Source organism: Peromyscus californicus, unplaced genomic scaffold (genome assembly GCF_007827085.1).
Source record: "Peromyscus californicus insignis strain IS unplaced genomic scaffold, ASM782708v3 Scaffold_5__1_contigs__length_169319896, whole genome shotgun sequence".
Taxonomy (NCBI): Eukaryota; Metazoa; Chordata; class Mammalia; order Rodentia; family Cricetidae; genus Peromyscus; species Peromyscus californicus.
The window spans coordinates 45,308,274-45,328,209 of NW_026294573.1; the positions used below are offsets into that span (position 1 = coordinate 45,308,274).

Below are 19,936 nucleotides of genomic sequence, written 5' to 3' on the forward strand. Positions count from 1 at the left end.
AGTGATTGGAGGGTCTGAACTAGGATACCCTGGGAACAGAAGTGTTTGCACCCAGACACCTCCCACTTTGTTTATACTTCACTTCCCTGATTAAGTACATCCAGCATCCATGTGTCTTATATAAACCTAGAAGCAATTCCTTTGTCTTTTTTAACTACTGTAATGATTTGCACACAGGAAATAAGTAGTGGTGAATTAAATCTATTCATTTAAAGCTATTTTTAATGAGAGAAGTAATTGTATTGGGCTGAATGACTGTACACCCCCTGTGGTAGTTTGAATGTAATTGGCCTCCATAATCTCATAGGGAGTGGCACTATTAGGAGGTGTGGCTTTGTTGGAGTGGGTATGGCCTTATTGGAGGAAGTGTCACTGTAGGGGCAGGCTTTGAGGATTTCTATGTTCAGGATTCCACCTAGTGTCTCAGTCAATTTCCTGTTGACTGCAAGATGTAGGACTCTCAGCTACTCCAGCACCAGGCCTGCCTATATGCCACCATGCTCCCTGTCATGATGATAATGGACTAAACCTCTGAAACTGTAAGATGCCACCACAATTAAATGTTTTCTTTATAAGAGTTGCCATGGTCATGGTGTCTTCACAGCAATAAAAACCTTAACTAAGACAAATCCTAAATTCGCTTTTTGAAATTTAAATCCCCAGGGTGTACTAGAAGGTAGAGGCTATGGGAAATGATTAAGTCATAAAGGTGATGCTTTCACGATGGGGACTTCAGAGAATGAGGGCACAGTGAAAGCACAGATGTCTATGAACCAGGAAGAAGGACCCCATCAGACACTGAATCAGCTGATGTTTTGATCTGGAGTTGTCCAGTCTCCACAACTATGAGTAATAATAAATTGTGGTTTAAAGCAACTTCAGTCTATGCATTTATTATAAAACCCTAAATGACTAAATAAAAGATAATAAGAGATAATAAAAATAATTGCTCGGGGCTGGAGAGATGGCTCAGAGGTTAAGAGCACTGGCTGCTCTTCCAGAGGTCCTGAGTTCAATTCCCAGCAACCATATGGTGGCTCACAACCATCTGTAATGAGATCTGGTGCCCTCTTCTGGCCTGCAGGCATACATGCAGGCAGGACACTATATACATAATAAATAAATAAATCTAAAAAAAAAAAAAAAAAAATTGCTCTAATTCATTTAATAGCCTTCTTAGAACTTGAAATGGTAATGTTAGTGTGCTTCTTGACAAACTCTTCATAAATCTCAATGTCAACAAACTACAACTTAAAGAAGTATTATACTGTATGGAATCAAGAAAGTGAAAGAAAGATAACTCCTATGATAGACTTGCCAAGCTTACAGAGGAAGGCAACAAGATGCATGGCGTATAAGAATCCCTACTCCTTTATGTAGGTGCTATTTTGTATAAACAGAAAAAGAAAATTAAGAATTTTCAAAGGTGAAAAAAGTTTCAATTTATCTCCTTTTCCCCTACATTAATCTTCTAGCAGATCATCCCATAATAAAATCTTTCACTTGTTTCTGGTGTCTGAAAACATGACTCTCCCAACCAAAATGGGCCTGTCAAATGGAATGCAAGGAAAAGGGCGTTTCTTACTTCCAAGTTGTAGAGCACCCTGAAGGTTGACATGCCGGGAGCGAAAGAGCGGAACAAGCTCTCTAGGATGGAGCTGGCGCTGGGCTGCTGCTGCTGCTGCTGCTGCTGCTGCTGCTGCTGCTTCGACGAAAGGGACGGAGACTTTGAAGACTGGCAGCTTGCTTCCGAGAGCAAGGTTTTCTACGTTTACAAGGGTGGAGAAGAAACACACGTCTTCAAATCACACTTCAAGGAGAGGCAGATCTCAGGGCTTTGTGCTTGTTTCCTCTTTAGTGTAAGCCACAGTAATCAAGTTCTCAAAAAAACCAACCCACTTCGTAAAACCACCTAATTCTCTACTAAGAAAGCATACAATTGAGTTTAATGAATGATGGTCAAACACTCCATGAACGCTTTGAGACTGCATTCTTAGAAATACTAGCCAAGTCATTTTAATTTGTTTCCATGTTTAAATTGTGTGCTTTTAACAAAACTATAAGATAGCTAACAGAGGAGTCTTGAGGGTTATTTTCAGCTGATACTGCTGACATATTTCAGTTACATCAGTTCTCTCTCAAATTAATACCTAAGCCACAGATGACATGACTGAGCAGATCCAATTTTCAACTACTAAAATATTAAATACAAAACTCAGTTTCAACAACTTTATTATAAATGAATTTCTTCTGAGGATGTAATTCAAAAATATGACATATAAAATAGTTTATATGTAAATCTCTTAGGGAACAATATCCTGAAAATTAAACAAAATTAACTTCATTATGTCTACTTTTTTCTTTGCAGTGATAGGGACTGAACTCAGACCTTTGTATGAGGGCAAGTGTCACAATGCCCAACCCTTGTTCTTTTGAGATAGGGTCTTGATATGTAGTTCAGGTTGACCTTGAACTCAGATCTTTGTGCCTCTGTCTCGAGTGCTGGGATTACAGGCAGGCACCAACATGCTCAGTCAAAACGAACTGAAGCATTACTTGTGACAAAAAGTAATGATGACTCATTTATACAAAGACTTCAGACAGAATAATCAGATCCAGGGAGGCATCTTGTTGGGAGCTCAAAGGTCCCTGCACTCACAGATCTATAGGGAAACCAGGAATGTTAAGCACACAGGATTGTTCTCTCAAAGGAATACCCTCTCAAATGCATAACCTGTTCTTCTATCCAGGAAGCTGGGAGTTGGAAGTAATTAATATCCTGGTGGTCTGCATTATCTGTTGGTCCAGGCCATATCATGCTCCTACAACCAGCACCAGAGGTGGCTAATAGCCCAAATGACCTCTATGCTATCTGTATGACTGAGACCAGGCCAGATCTTTCCCTAGGCCCTTAAGCTAGTACATGTAGCCTATCTCTAGAACCCATCTTCATGGAAGAAATGACATGTACCCTGAGTTGAGTTTTGATATAGTTATGCCTCCTTGTGCACTGGGGATTGTATTACACCAGGAAACTTTTTTCCAAATTATATTGTGTTTAAATTTGTTGGCAATAAACCACCTGGCATCAGACTCCCCAAGGTTTAATCCAGGTTGATGAGTCAGTCTGAACCAAGTTTTCATTCTCACCTCTTCTCGGATCACTACCTGCACTGACACCTGCAGAGACCCCCTCAGCATCTTGAAAAGGAAAATATCTCAACAGCATCAGAATTGCCTGACCCCTGACAGTTAAATACATCTCTTTGGACATCAGTCTCCTCTTTTATACCAGGCAAAGGCTCTTCCTAAAACTTCACACATCTTTTTGGGTCTTTACAAGGCAACACAAAGTTCTAATTTTAACTTATGGCAAGGGTATTTTTCTTTCTTTTTTTTTTTTGTTTTTTTGAGACAGGGTTTCTCTGTGTAGTTTTGGTGCCTGTCCTGGATCTCGCTCTGTAGACCAGGCTGGCCTTAAACTCATAGAGATCCACCTGGCTCTGCCTCCCAAGTGCTGGGATTAAAGGCGTGCACCACCACCGCCCGGCTCATGCAAGGGTATTTTTCAAAAGGGAAAAGTATTATAGAAAGATGCTATCATATGACCTTCATAGGATTCAGGCAATGGTTTCAATGAATCATGACACAAAATTTTAAGCTAGCTAAATAACTATCAAAAACATAAATACCTTTCTGCCTAAAGAATCCAGCTGATCAAGGGCTTCCTGAATGGCTGGATCAGTGGGTATCAAGAGCAGAAGCTTCCGTACTCGTAGAGTTATCCTGAGAAAATTTCAAAAATAAAATAATTATTTTCATATAAGCTATAGCTTCAGTAATGTCTCTCTCTCTCTACACACACACACACACACACACACACACACACACACACACACACACACACGCATTTACCTTGGCTCCTCTAGATTGGCAAGCTGATAGAGCATGTCAAACACATTACATACAAGTGCCATCACCACACCAGGGAGAGATTTCTCCTGAGGGAAAAAGAAAAACAGAAAACTACAAATACATACTAACAGTGAACTTCATTTTTCTAACCAAACTTACAAACAATAAAAATACTACTGAAATGTTGGGGGAAGACTGAAGACGGAGTGAAGGTCACTGCCTTCCAGGGGTTATTCAGTCAACCCCTCCCCCTGGCTAACTGCCTGGACTAAGGCTCGAGAAGTGGGCAGCAGAAGTGAGCTACACTAAGGTCATGCGTAAGCGCCACAACAGAGAGCAGGCACCAATAAACTGCTCAGTGACCTTTGGGAAACATAAGGTAATGAATGATCTGAAAACAAAATTAAAGTAGTATCTATGTGTGTCCACTCACATCCAACACATGGGTAGTAGGTACAATACAATAAAGCTGAAAAAGGTTACCCTGTTTTTGCTTAAGATCAGGGAACACAAAGTGAGCAAAACCACAAAAAAGAGATTTAGATGTAATTAAAGATACCTGGTCACAGGGCACAAAAAAAGAAATGACATCATTTTTAGAATATATTTATATTTAATAAATTCAGGATATAAAACTCTGAATATATCTGATAGTTTTAAATTGTTGAATTTGAAAAAAGCATATATACTGTGTTTGTTGTTAGCTATTATGATACACTGAATTGAGGTGGAAAAGGCCCAAGCACTAGGCCACTCCTTAAGCAAACAAAGAGTTGTGACATGTGCAGAAAGCACTTTGGCCAGAGGAAACCTGACCCATAAACTCCAAACTGAAAGATGATGACCTGCAGCCTAGAGCCAACCAAGAAACGCCACAGCAGCTGGAAGCAAAAGGCCGCCAAAAGCCACATACATAAACCTCAGCCCTTTGTTTAATAAAGGAGAGATTGCTTGCAAACCTCCTGGAGTCTGTGTTGTTGACTCTGAGTCCACCCAAAACTGCCCTCGGGTATCAGAGACAGCGACATTCTGGTGCCCAATGTGGGGGTGAGACCTTCTAACTTCTTGCTATGAAGTAGTGCCTTTACTGTACACCCTGAAGTGCCCTGTGTATCTATATCGATACTGTTGTCAAGTAGAAAGAGAATCAAAGACTTTACACAGAGAATTCAAGGACTAAATGCAATAAACACACACTTGAGAAATACTTTCACTTCACATGAGCTTCCTCTCTAGATATTAAAACCCTAAAGTACAGAACAGCCTTCTTCAGTTCTGTGTCCCTGAAGCCAACCTCAGTCTTAACACAGAGAAATTATAAACAGATCAATTACCTCATGAAATCATTCAAGTATTGACTGACCCATTCTGTTCCAGGTACTGTTGCAGGTGTTTTGGTATGGCAGCAAACAAAAAAAAACCAGTTTACTCTCATGGACTTTACCGTTTTACCAGAAGACAGACTACATAACAAAATGTGTAGTATGTTAATAAAAAAATAAAGCAGATAAAGTAGAAATAGGGTTGACAGTTTAAACAGGATGGCAAGAAAGGCTCACTGAGTAGTTAGTATCTGAGCAAAAGCTGAAGTGAGAGTAAGACACCCCAGTGAAACAGTATTTTTGGTGCATGCAAGAGAAATGCAGCGGGGAAGCAGTGCAGCTGTAAAGGTGTGAGGGAGAATCCTAGCAGAGGGCCTCAGAGGCGCTCCAGGGGTGACGAGAGGCAGATCTGACGGTCTCAGTAAAGGCTCTAACTTTTGCTCTGAATGAGATGGTAGCTAGTAAGTAGAGTGAGTTGAAGAGTGACACAGTATGACTTTGGGGCTGCTGCGTACCATACAGACTCCTGACAAGGCAGTAATGATAACACTCAAGTCAAGGACGATGGCTGCCCAGAACAGTATTAGAAGCTATGGAGGAAGAGCAAAGTAGGTAGATTGTGAACATATTTTAAAAGTAGAGCCAAAGACTTGCAGATGGATATGGATGTGAGAAAAAGGATTTAAGGCAGCGGATCTCAACCAGTAGGTCACAACTCCTTTGGAGGTTGAATGCCCCTTTCACAGGCGCCGTCTAAAACCATCAAACACAGATATTTACATTATGATTAGAAACAGTAGCAAAATTATAGTTATGAAGTAGCAACCAAAATTATTTTGTGTTGAGGGTCACCACAACATGAGGAACTATATTACAGGATCACAGCATTAGGAAGGTTGAGAACCACTGGTCTAAGGGCTCAGGTATGAGCCACTTCCAAGAACAGAGATGCCATGATCTGAGATGGAGCAAGACTAGAAAATGAGACACTGAGGAGTGGGGGCACAGGACAAGAGAGAGACAGCGAGGAGCTTGGCTTTGGGTGGATTACCACTGGGGTGTCGAGCAGTCAATGAAGGGATACCGAGTTAGTACACAGATCATTCTCTGGACTTTATGCCATTTGAGAATGAATACAGGGAAAAGGAAGGTCTAAGAACTAGGTTTGTTTAAAAAAAAAAATAGTGCAGAGGCAGGGGCAAGTACTGAAGGCCCGATGAAAGAATTTTTTTTTTTTAATTTAAGAGAAAATGACCAAAGAGAAAATGCTCCCCTGAAGCATCAAGAAGATGAGGCTTGAGAGGCAGAGACACATGAACAGAAACAGAGTCAAGCACAGTGAGAGAAGATGAAAGGAAGTTAGAAGTGAGTTTAAACCACTCTTTTCAAGAGCTCTGTTGATTGGAGGAGAAAACGGGCCAACACTTGGTAGTGAAACTTTTGTGGACAAAGGTGTGTGCAAGTGCACATGTGTGCAGGTAAATATACACTTATAGGCCAGGCATCCACTTCAGGAGCCTGGGTGTCATACCGGTCTGGAGCTAACTGAGCGCAATGGGTGGCAGTGTGGGACTCAGGCACCTGTCTGTCTCTGTTTCCCAAGTGACAGGACTATAAACATGTGATCACGTCCCAACGCTTTAGGCGGGTGCTAGGGCTGAACTCAGCTCCTCACACTTGTATGGCAAACACTTCACTCAATGATCTATCTTCTGCTTGCAAAGTACGAAGATAGCACAACATGTCTGAGTACTGAAGAATGAGTGACCCGATCAACCAAGAAAGATGAACCAGAGGACAGCAAGAGGTCAGGCAGGATGACCAAGTCAGTGCTTCAGAACTCAGAAGACTGGTAAATGATGCATCCCCTCTGCCCTGAATGAGTTCTCAATTACAGTTTTCTTTATTCAGACCCTGCCAGACTAAAGAGATGTGATCACCACAATCTGTATGGACCAAAGGCAGAAAGGCAGTGTTTTTAAATCCGTTTCTACTCTGCAGCTGCTCTCTGTACCTGTTCCATGGCATATGATGAACTAAAAACCCCGCTGCTGCTGCTGCTGGAGCTGGTTGAGGAGTCTGCAGAGCTCCCGGAGGGGGTCCCACTGCCAGAAGTCTTCACTGTAAGAACTTGTTCATCAGCAAATCCCAGCTGGTGGAGGAGCTTCTGATCTTTATTCACTGTCAGCTGCAAAAGGTGGTTTCTCTTAGTTACCGAGAGGAAGGAGGAGGAAACTATTCAAACTGGGCTAACACGCCAACAATTGATGTTTAAACCCACCAGGCTATCGTTCGTAAATATCTGTATGTTGTCCACAGGAGAGCACAGCTGTTTGGCTATCTTCCACCGGACGCTGCCTATGGTTTCATTACTGTGAGCCTAGAAAATAAAACCAGCACGGGGTGAGAGGATTTATTTATTCACTTTGTCTCATTGTTCTCTGGAAGAGCAGTCAATGCTCTGAGCTGGTGAGCCATCTCTCCAGCCTTTCATTACTTAGTCCTTTGAACAGTTCTGATCACCTGCTATGTACTGGACTCTTTTCTAAAAGCCAGGAATACAGCAAGTCTCGGCAAGAACCCCGCCCTCGGGTGGTTCCCTTTATGCAGGTGTTAGGTGCCTGACCTCATACTTCCATTCCTCCCTCTATGTATGGAATAAGATCTCAAGCCATTCCCTGGAAATGTCTTCTATTCCTAACCTTTCTATCACACCCCCTTCTCAACAGCCACCTTGTGAGCCTTTATACCTGCTGCTCTCTGTGTGAAAGACTGTACTAATACAAGCAATTACTCTGTTGTTTTTTAAATCCCTGCTCAAATATCACCCACCTCAGAGATGCATCTTTATCCAAGATATTTCATGAATACCTTCATTTTTATCAACTTATTATCCTTTACTATTATTTAGTCTTTATAAAACTCATCTTCACTTGACCTATATTTTATATTTGCTTATACATCTGCTTATACTCCACAGTCTCCTTTCATTTCAGGCTTCCTTTATGTATGTGGGTGGTATATGAGCATATGTGTTCACATGTGTGAAGACCAGATACTGATGTCAAGTGTCTTCTAGTGTCTTCTACTACTCTCCACCTTATTTTTTGAGACATTCACTGAACCTAGAGCTCACTGATTGGCTAAGCGATCTCTAGGGATCTTCCCAGGCCCCACTCCCAGGTTTAGGATTAAAGGTACATACTATCATGCCAGCTTTTCACCTGGGTGCTAGGGATTCCAACAGATCCTCATGCTTGTGTGGTGAGCACTAACTGAACCATTCCCCCAGAGACCTCAGTCTTTATTTTCAATCTGTTTATCAAATACCTTTGAGAACAATCATTCATCTCCATCAACATCATTCTTATGAAAACAAGACATGAAAAAGCTATTGAGCTTAGTATAAACCTACCTCTACAGTGAAGGTATCTTTGGTAGACTCATAGGTAACATTAAGAGTTAAAAGATGTCCATGAAATGAGGCACCGTGAGGTAGAATAGTTCGTGGAACAGAATAAAAATCCTTGAAAGAGATAAGCCAACTGAGTCAGGTGCACTGTGGCACAAGAGAACATGTCAAACACATGCTTCACCCGCCCCGTCTAGCAACACGAATAGAGCTGCTTTAAAGAGAAGAGAGCATACCTCTATTGTGATCACATAGCGTTCGGCCAGAAGAAGTAATCTCTCGATTATCACAAGTTTTGTTGATCTATGAGTTAAAAAACAAGAAAGTCTTTAAACATATTTGAAATGAATCACTGACTTTAGCTCAATCCTACTCTGTTTCACCAAGAGCACAATCACAGTCAGCACTCACTGGTCAGAACTGAACGTACAAAGATTAGACTTCCCTGTTATCCAGTGAGTACTAGTTAAACCCACTCAGAGCTGCCATGCTCAGATGGAATATGGAAGGAGAAGCCTGCCCCTTCCCATGTTTCCTTTACTTTTCAAACAGTCATTCCATTAAAACAGGACCTAGGTCTCCAGGCCTATATGTTCACCAATTCACCAAGAATGCAAACACGTATCGCATTTATACAAGTTGTTAATTGAAAATGAAATCGGACGATTATGAATGACTTTTGAAACCTTACTTGTCATCTGTAATATTCAAAGCTTATTTTCAAAGAGCTTCATATGCTAAGGAATAGAACCTCCAAGTGACCTTGCTTCACACAGCTGTCACCCCAGAAAGTGTTAAGAGGTCTATTTGAAAGCCGAGAAGAGGTACTACCACTTCCTGATGGTTAGGCTGGCATGCTGATTAGCAGTATGGGAATGTCCACCTGTAAACAGTTGACTAAGCACATTTTAACAGTTCTACAAATACACTCAATCACACTCTATCCTTCCAGTCTATGGGCAAGAACTAGAATTCAAAGTCAATGAAAAGTACCCAAGATCTTAATAAATAAGAACTGAGCAATCTGTTCTGATTCTGTCTCAATAACTAAATCAATTACAGATAGCATTGTGATGGTGAGAATATGGTAGAAAAACCCAAACTCTTTAGATTACAACAATTACCGATCCCAAAAAGTTCTTTTAAAACTATTGAAATTCAACTACAAACTACAGTTTTATTAACACTACTTCAATAAAAACATTTAAAAAATTATGTGGTCTCTTTAGCTAGCTATATATGAAAAGATTCAGAATAAAAAGCACTTGGTAAAGAGGGGTTAAAAAATACATTCATTTAAAGTAGCAGTTCAGAAAACCCAATCCAATAGGTCAAAAATGACTTATTTGATAAAAGAATTGTTAAGGAACCGAGCAACAGACCTGAACTAAATTTTAGAAGCATTATATTAAGAATTCTGGACATAAATTCTATTTGAAACACACACACACACACACACATACACACAAGATGGGAAAAGTACTTGTTCTTATCATGAACTCTATAATCACGTCTACCATCTAAAAATGAGGTCTGGGGGGCTGAGTTTTGTTCCATTCCTTTGTATTAATAAAATATAACATCTAATACTAAGATCATTTTTCTAAAAACAGATATTAAAGAATTTGGGAAAAGACACTGTCTTGATTACTTTTCTTTTTTTTTTTTTTTTTTGGTTTTTCGAGACAGGGTTTCTCTGTGTAGCTTTGCGCCTTTCCTGGAACTCACATGGTAGTCCAGGCTGGCCTCGAACTCACAGAGATCCGCCTGGCTCTGCCTCCCGAGTGCTGGGATTAAAGGCGTGCGCCACCACCGCCCGGCTATTGATTACTTTTCTTAAGGAAGGCTTGGAGAGGGAAAAAAATATTATCTCAACAAGTGAAAACACACACAACTGCTCCAGTAGAAAAGGACTGTACACAGAGCTACCTGCAGAGGGCAGCAGAGTGATACTCGGAGGAAGCTCTTCTGTGCAGCACCAATGATGTGAGGCTGCTTATGAGGAATGAAGCGCTCGTGACACCCCAATTTCAGATGAGTAAACAGTGTTTCTCTTCACTGTTTTAAAGAACTTCAGTAAACACTATACTCAGAGTCTACTAACACTTTAAAACTTTAAGCAGCAATGTGAAGGTCAATTCAAAGTTGTCACACAAATATTATTTGATGATAAAGTTCTCACTTTTTTTTTTTTAAAAGTAATTTTAGGTGACTATTTTAGTGGGCTGTGATTATATTATAGAGCAGAATTTTAATCAGCATTTTTCATTTCCTTTTCTTTCCTCCATGCCTTGGGACTGACTGCTCAAGGAGAAAACCTTTATCTGTGTAAATATTTCAAACATGAAAAAAAATCTTTGCCCAATGAACATACCTTTATGAAATCCTTAAGAGTAGACTACTCGGTTATACACAGTCAAAGTAGTAGAAAATGAAGTAAAAACAAAAGAATGTGTCCACAGGGCAGATGGGTGGAATAAACAACAGTAGGGTGACTCTGCTGAGGACCTACAGATCTTCACAACACTGACAAAGGTGGACATTAGGACACACAATTCTCCAAGATACAACAGTTTGCAGAAGCTAGGACATGAAATGAGGACACCAGTGAAAGACGTTGGGGATGGCATAGCACCAACATTTTTAAAGCTTATGTTTGTGTTGTGTGTTCGTGTTGAGTTTTGAAGCCCCTTACCTGTATGGAGACTGAACTGATGTCGCTACAGTTGGCATTTTTAAAGCATACGTTTGTGTTGTGTGTTCGTGTTGAGTTTTGAAGCCACTTACCTGTATGGAGACTGAACTGATGTCGCTACAGTTGGCATTGCTGTTGCAGTGAGCATTTTTGTTGCTCGGGTCACAGCATGTGTTAGAGTGGGGCCACCGAGTGCTGAACTGGCTGCCTGTAAGGTACAAGTAATCACTCATCATTCCAGATCCGGTTTCTCAACCTGGCCTCCAGCACTGGGGCTAACTTCTCATTGCAGAAGCTGCCTGGACATTGCAAGGTGCTTAGCAGGATCCCTGGCCTCTAACCACTAGGTGCCAACAAGACTCCTTCCAGTTGTGACAATCAAAGTCTCCACCAAATAATCCCTAGGAAGCAAAATAAGAGCTAGCTGAGGGCTATGAGATGGCTCAGCAGGTAAAACCCTTGCCAAGAAAGCCTGATGAGCGGAGGTGAATCCCTGGAACCCATGTAAAGAGAGGAGAACTCATTCCAGAAAAAACTGTGTCTTCTGACCTCCACATATGCGACATAGCATGCCAATATCCCTCTCGTGCTATGACAACACACACACACACACACACACACACACACACACACCCCACATACCAATCATCAAAAATATTAAAAGGAATAGTTGAGATATGTTAATACCTTACTGTACTTCATATACAGAAGAACTTGACTATTTCAGTGTTTTTTAATGAAGACATATTTGTATGGAAGTCACAATTTTGGGAATATTGTATAAAGTACAAGGAAGATTAGCTTATTAGTAACATCTGGGGACAGTGGCATTTCATACTTTTGGAATACTCCTATAAAACTTAAGCACAGATTTCAACTGAACATTAATCTTCAGTGCTTTAACCATTATGATAGAACTAAGACGATCAAAATAAATATGAGATATTAAACCATAGGCTTCTAATGTACAAAGAGATCCAACATCATTTGCTTCTTTTCAAGTTTCTTACTGCTGTTTTAAATGGCATTTATTGTATAAATTACGTGAAACACAGATATTCTACTACCAAAGTGGAATATACAAACAGTAGATGGTTCCTTATGTCCCACAAGTGGGAGATAGGTAGAAAGATAGATAAGAGAGGGAAGGGATGAGATAGAGGGTAAGATTTTCTACTGAGTGCATTTGGTAGGTGTGTGCGCATGCATGCACAGGCACTCATGCTCATGAGTACATGTGTGAGCACATGTGTGTGGAGGCAGAGGTTAGTATTAGGTACCCTCCTCTATTGCTCTCCACCTTGTCTTATGATACAGGGTCTCCTCACTGAACCTGAAGCTCAGTGGTCTGGTTGGACTTGCTGGACAAGTGAGCCCCCGGATTCGCCTCCAGTACTGGAGTTACAGACCCCAGTAGCAATGCTAGCACCTAGACCTGGATATAGGTCCTCATGCTTTGCAGGAGCACTTAACCCCGGACCAACATCAATGCAAATTGCTATTCCCATACCATGACACGGTACTTTTGATCAATTTTCCAAGAGTATCTAGCCACAAATACCAGCATGATACATTATCCCAAAATACAAACTTATGAAAGGGGAGAAGAACTCATTTAAAAGACAAGAATTTAAAAACAAGTTACTCACTTCTAGTCTCGTATAACAATCAGCAATGAATTTCTTATGTAAAGACACTGAGTCCTGAAAGTAGGAGGTATGGAAATTAAAATTAGACGTAGGCATTTAATTGCAAACATTAGTCAAGACAAAATACCAAAGTAAGTCAAATTGTGATACAACAAGGACCACAACTTACCAATAACAAATACACACACACACACACACACACACACACACACACACACACGCCCCCCCCCCCCCCCCCAAGACAGGGTTTCTCTGTATAGCTTTGGAGCCTGTCCTGGATCTCGCTCTGTAGACAAGGCTGTCCTCAAACTCACAGAGATCCGCCTGCCTCTGCCTTCTGAGTGCTGGGATTAAAGGTGTTTTAAAGGTGTTCAACAGCACTGCCTGGCTTATAATTTTTTAATTTTTGTGTCTGAGTAACATTTCCCCTTGGATACTCACCTTCTTTAACCTAGGATTTAGATTAATGTAACTGTAGTTTATGATTAATTGAATAGCTTCATTAGCAATTTCTTCATCAGGTGATTCCATGGCTATTTTCCAAATGAAATCCATTCCTATCAATTCCAGCTTTTCTACATACTGTGTAAAATTAAAATATATATAAATTAAACAGCACACTATTATTACATCACAGGTAATTATTTTCTGTTACATCATTGAATCTGAACCTCTAACAAAATGAAGACACTTTATCAAAAACCACTACTGTACTGACGTGGAACTCTCATACGAAAACCAACCAACCACAGCAACAACAGGCACCCTCCATGGCAATCAGAAGAGGTGCAGAGATGTTTCTCCAGATGTTCCTGATATAAGGCAGACATCTACCCAGAGAAGCTAGTCAATCAGAAACTGAAAAGTGAGGCAAATAGCGTCTTTATGGACTTCTCTTCAAAAGAAACGAGTCAAGACTGAAGTGGCTATTAATTCTGGGAACCCGATCCAGTCATTTCCAAAGCTGGGTTAGAAATAGCAGGATACCACACTTACAGTATCTTGTAAATATTCTGACCACCTTAGGTAGCAAGATCTAAGTAACAGGGACTTAGAAAAGACTAGTGCTTTTCTGTCTTAAGGACAGAAAAGGTGAATATAAGCATTCTATGGGTCCCCACTGTCCTACTTAGTAAGTCTGTTCCCACATTTCCCCCTGCAATCCTTGCCACTGACATCCTAGGATGAACATCTTTGTCATTCTCAGGTACACATGAATTGCTATGTGGAAGCCTACTGGATCAATGCTCCTAGAAATCCACCTGATAACCACAGGTTCAGGGCTGCTCCTAGATGAGAGAGATAGAGAGTGAGCAGACTCCCCAGGCAGCTACTGAAGGGAGACAGTATTAGGCATGCATCTACCAGTGCCTTCAAAGGGAGCCTTTGCGACTAATGCCTGAGTACAGAGGGAAAAAGACCTCCTTACTTAAACAAATATGTTTATGTTTTCTACCCATTAGAAAACAGGCTTTTTTTTCTTTTTCTAAATATCAAGCTATATCAAATAATTCAAAGTATGGTACGTACCAATTGAGCTCCTTGTCTTTTCAATCGATGATCACAGAGATTCACATTTTCAAAAAAAGTCTTAAATAAGTTGAAACCTAAAATTACAGAATGCCAGTCAAACCCATGCACTCAGAGAGACAATCGATGAAGAGTAAAGTGAGTCAGAAGTGAAGGCTACAATGCTCCTAGCAATGGTTTCTTGAATAGGTATCAAAAGTGCAGTGGCTGTGTGTGGTGCAGGCTGTGTGCAGTGCAGGCTGTGTGCGGTGCAGGCTGTGTGCGGTGCAGGCTGTGTGCGGTGCAGGCTGTGTGCGGTGCAGGCAGTGTGGTGCAGTGCAGGCAGTGTGCGGTGCAGACTGTGTGTGGTGCAGGCAGTGTGTGGTTCAGGCTGTGTGGTGGTGCAGGCTGTGTGCAGTGCAGGCAGTGTGCGGTGCAGACTGTGTGTTGTGCAGGCTGTGTGCGGTGCAGGCTGTGTGCGGTGCAGGCTGTGTGCGGTGCAGGCTGTGTGCGGTGCAGGCTGTGTGTGGTGCAGGCTGTGTGTGGTGCAGGCTGTGTGTGGTGCAGGCTGTGTGTGGTGGTGCAGGCTGTGTGCAGTGCAGGGTGTGTGTGATGGTACAGGCTGTGCGGTGCAGGCTGTGTGTGTTGGTGCAGGCTGTGTGCAGTGCAGGCAGTGTGTGGTGGTTCAGACTGTGTGTGGTGTAGACTGTGTGCGGTGCAGGCAGTGTGTGGCGCAGGCTGTGTTGGTGCAGGCTGTGTGTGGTGGTTCAGGCTGTGTGTGGTGATGCAGGCTGTGTGCGGTGCAGGCAGTGTGCGGTTCAGGCTGTGTGGTGGTGCAGGCTGTGTGCAGTGCAGGCAGTGTGCGGTGCAGACTGTGTGTGGTGCAGGCTGTGTGCGGTGCAGGCTGTGTGCAGTGCAGGCTGTGTGCGGTGCAGACTGTGTGCAGTGCAGGCTGTGTGCGGTGCAGGCTGTGTGCGGTGCAGGCTGTGTGTGGTGCAGGCTGTGTGTGGTGGTGCAGGCTGTGTGCAGTGCAGGGTGTGTGTGATGGTACAGGCTGTGCGGTGCAGGCTGTGTGTGTTGGTGCAGGCTGTGTGCAGTGCAGGCAGTGTGTGGTGGTTCAGACTGTGTGTGGTGTAGACTGTGTGCGGTGCAGGCAGTGTGTGGCGCAGGCTGTGTTGGTGCAGGCTGTGTGTGGTGGTTCAGGCTGTGTGTGGTGATGCAGGCTGTGTGCAGTGCAGGCTGTGTGTGGTGGTTCAGGCTGTGTGCGGTGGTGCAGGCTGTGTGCGGTGCAGGCAGTGTGTGGTTCAGGCTGTGTGGTGGTGCAGGCTGTGTGTGGTTCAGGCTGTGTGGTGGTGCAGGTAGTGTGTGGTTCAGGCTGTGTGGTGGTGCAGGCAGTCTGTGGTTCAGGCTGTGTGGTGGTGCAGGCTGTGTGTGGTGCAGGCAGTGTGTGGTTCAGGCAGTGTGTGGCGTAGACTGTGTGCGGTGCAGGCTGTGTGTGGTGCAGGCTGTGTGTGGTGCAGGCCTGCAGTCACATCTACCCAATGTGCACAGGTGTGAAGACTGCTTGAGCCCAGAAGCTCCAGGCCAGCCTGGGCAGCATAGTCAGATCTCATCTCAAAAAACCAAAGACACCTTTAAAAAAGCACAAGCATTTCCCTGATGACTAAGGATGTTGAGCAATTCCTTAAATGCCTTTCGGCCATTTGAGATTCTTCTGTTAAGAATTCTCTCTTTAGTTTGGGACCTCATTTTAAAATTGGATTATTTGGTGTTCTGATGTCTAGTTTCTTAAGTTCGTTATATATTTTGGAGATCAGCCCTCTGTCAGATGTGGGGTTGGTGAAGATCTTTTCCCATTCTGTAGGCTGCCATTTTGTCTTATTGATCGTGTCCTTTGCCTTAGAGAAGCTTTTCAGTTTCAGGAGGTCCCATTTACTAATTGTTGTTCTCAGTGTCTGCGCTACCTGTGTTACATTTAAGAAGTTGTCTCCTGTGCCGACGTGTTCAAGACTACCTTCCACTTTCTCTTCTATCAGGTTCAATGTGACTGGATTTATGTCGAGGTCTTTGATCCACTTGGACTTGAGTTTTGTGCATGGCAATAGATATGGATCTATTTGCAATCTTCTACATGGTGACATCCAGTTACAGCAGCACCATTTGTTGAAGATGCTTTCTTTTTTCCATTGTATAATTTTGGCTACTTTGTCAAATACCAGGTGTTCACAGGTAGGCAGATTTACGTCAGGGTCTTTGATTCAATTCCATTGATCCACGTGTCTGTTTTTATGTCAATACCAAGCTGTTTTTTATTATTATAGCCCTATAGTAGAGCTTGAAGTCAGGGATGGTGATGCCTCTGGAAGGTCCTTTATTGTACAGGATTATTTTAGCTATCTTGGGTTTTTTGTTTTTCCACATGAAGTAGAGTATTGTTCTTTCCAAGTCTGTGAAGAATTGTGTTGGGATTTTGAAGGGGATTGCACTGAATCTGTAGATTGCTTTTGGTAAGATTGCCATTTTTACTATGTTAATTCTACCTATCTAAGAGTATGGAAGATCTTTCCATTTTCTGATATTTTCTTTAATTTCTTTCTTCAAAGACTTAAAGTTCTTGTCATACAGGTCTTTCACATGTTTGGTTAGAGTTACCCCAAGATATTTTATATTATTTGTGGTTATTGCAAAGGATGTTGTTTCTCTGATTTCCTTCTCAGCCTGTTTATCATTTATGCCAGGGAAACTCCCAGGAATCCACGAGGATGACCCCAGCTAAGATTCCTAGCAATAATAAAGAGGGTGCCTAAACTGGCCTTCTCCTGTAATCAGGTTGGTGACCACCCTAACTGTCATCAGAGACTCTTCATCCAGTAACTGATGGGAGCAGATACAGAGATCCACAGCTAAGCCCTGGGCTGAGCTCCGGGAGTCCAGCTGAGGAAATGGAGGAGGGTCAAGATCATGATGAGGAAACCCACAAAAACAGCTGACCTGAGCTTGTGGGAGCTCACTGACTCTAGATGGACAGCTAGGGAGCCTGCAGGGACCAACCTAGGCCCTCAGCATGTGGGTGACAGTTCTGTAGTTTGGTGTGTTTGTAGGGCCCTGTCCCTGGTGCATAAGGTGGCTTTTTGGAACCTACTCCCTAGGTGGATGCCTTGCTCAGCCTTGATGCGGGGGAGGGGGGGGAGGGGGAAGCTTGGTTCTGCCTCAACTTGATATGCCATGCTTTGTTGATCCCCATGGGAGGCCTTACCCTTTCTGAGGAATGGATGGGGGGGCAGTAAGGAAGGAAGAGGGGGAAGGGAACAGGAGGAGAGTAGGGAGAGTAGGGAGGGGAAACCGTGGTTCGTACGTTAATAAAAAAAAGTAAAATCCTTCAGGGTTTCATACTGGTGTACATCAATCACAATATGTTATTATCTGTACTATATAGCAACTATTAAATACATTTAATTAAAATTAACATTGATATGAAACTAAAGGAAGAAAAATTTTATCTAAACCTATAATTAGTATAATCCTATTTAACAAAGAAATAAATGCTCATTTGTTGGGAAAAGAAAGCGCAGGCAAACCATACACCTTTAATCCTGGCACTCAGGAGGCAGAGGCAGGCTGGGGGTAGGGGTGGGGGTTTCAAGGTTGGAGTGGCTTACATAGCAAGTTCCAGAGCAGCCGGGGCTACATAATGAAACCCTGTCCTAAAAAAACAAACGAACTAAAGCAGTAACAACAACCCACAAGCAGCAAAAGAAAATACATGTAAAGTAGACTTTTTCAAAATTTAAAACTTTCGACCAATCAAGGTCACAAACAGCCAAGAAGTGAGGACGCAGTCTGCCTATAGAATACTTGGCAATGTCAGTCAGGGACTGGCTGGCTGCGGCTCCGAACAAAAAGGCTCCGATGGCTTTGTAAACACTGGCTATATAGTGATTGCCGACAAAGGAATTTGATTGCAAGGTATTAAAGTGAACAGACAGACTTTCTCCGGCAATCATCCAGCAAGACGCACAGCACATCGAGGGCCACGTATGGCAGCCGCGTCTTGTCGAACATGGTCTCCGGCAGGACGGCTACCGGGGCGGGCGGCGGTTGGGACGGACAGCCGCGGTGGGTCGGGAGAGCCAATGCCCGAGAGGTTCGCCGCGGGATGGCGGCGGCCCCCAAGCGACTGCGCCTCGGGTACTGAGGGGGTACTGCAGAATGGGCCAGGCTGAGCGCTCTTCGTTTTCCATGTACTGCATTCTGTTTACAGCGCTTTATCTTCAAACCAGGATGAAGGAAGATGGGCAAGACTCTTACGCCCCACACTGCAGTTTGGTCTTGTTGCTTTATCCATATATGTGGGCCTTTCTTGAGTTTCTGACTACAAACACCACTGGAGTGACGTGATGGTTGGACTCGTCCAAGGAGCCGTGGTTGCAATATTAGTTGCTGTGTATGTATCAGATTTCTTCAAGAACAGACATTCTTATGTAGAAAGTAAAGAGGACAACTCAGATACGACTCTCCATGAAACTACCACCTCAAACGTGAACTCAAACAATCACCAGCCTTGAAGGGTATGGAGGAGCTGGTCAGCTTTCTGAAGGAAACCGCTAGAAGGCGGCGGTGGTGGGAGGATGCATATTACTTTCCGGTGTATAGGCCATTGAAGGACTGCTGCTATACCTCTTGGATTACCTACTTTACCTGTGTATATAACACAATGAGTATCTAATAGCCCGATTTAAAAAAAATTCAAGCTTTCCACTAAAAACACTGCCCCACCTGTACATTTTTAATTGAAAGATGCTATGTACAAATGTGTATGTTACATGCCTTCTTAGAATGATATCTGATTTAAATATAATAAAATGCTTGAAACAAACAAACAAACAAAAAAATTTTAAAACTTTCGTGCTTCAAAGGACACTATTAAGAAAAGAACACAACATACAAAATAGGGATTTTGATAAACTATGTATCTGCTAAAGAGCTAATACCTAGAGTATATAAAGAGACCTTACTTCACAACAGCCTAATCAAAATATAGTCGAAAGTGCAACTAGACATTTCTCTAAAGAACCTATACACATAGACAAAAACCAACCTGAATAGATAGCTCAGTATCATTAGTTATCAAGAAAAAGCAAGTCTTAACTACAGGACATAAGTCACTACCCACCAGGACATCTTTGAAAAGGCAGATAGATAATAAGTACTGGCAATGTAGAAAATTGGAACATTGCTGGTGGGATTATAAAATAGTGTAGCCCTTTGCAAAACAGTGTGACAGATGCTCAAGGTTAGATTTCATGGTAATGTGACTCTAAACTTCATAACCAAAAGAAATGGAAACACAAAAACTGCTGCATGAATGTTTATAGCTCTAAGTGGTAGCAACAAATGTTCATTGAATGATGAATTAACAAACTATGGGACATCT

At 42.4% G+C, this 19,936-nt stretch overlaps 1 protein-coding gene across 3 annotated transcripts in view; it reads right to left on the reverse strand.

The window, feature by feature from the left end:
• The window catches only part of Usp24 (ubiquitin specific peptidase 24), a 141,866-nt gene that overhangs the window by 58,653 nt on the left and 63,277 nt on the right, over positions 1 to 19,936 (reverse strand). For all 3 annotated transcript variants that reach the window (XM_052718723.1, XM_052718724.1, XM_052718722.1), the window contains 11 exons: positions 14,524 to 14,600; positions 13,435 to 13,575; positions 12,994 to 13,047; positions 11,437 to 11,552; positions 8,886 to 8,952; positions 8,653 to 8,763; positions 7,519 to 7,617; positions 7,252 to 7,425; positions 3,916 to 4,001; positions 3,693 to 3,786; positions 1,586 to 1,765 (listed from right to left, as the gene is read on the reverse strand). In XM_052718723.1, the coding sequence (XP_052574683.1) occupies positions 1,586 to 1,765; positions 3,693 to 3,786; positions 3,916 to 4,001; positions 7,252 to 7,425; positions 7,519 to 7,617; positions 8,653 to 8,763; positions 8,886 to 8,952; positions 11,437 to 11,552; positions 12,994 to 13,047; positions 13,435 to 13,575; positions 14,524 to 14,600 (1,199 nt within the window). The remainder of the gene's footprint in view (positions 1 to 1,585; positions 1,766 to 3,692; positions 3,787 to 3,915; positions 4,002 to 7,251; positions 7,426 to 7,518; positions 7,618 to 8,652; positions 8,764 to 8,885; positions 8,953 to 11,436; positions 11,553 to 12,993; positions 13,048 to 13,434; positions 13,576 to 14,523; positions 14,601 to 19,936) is intronic.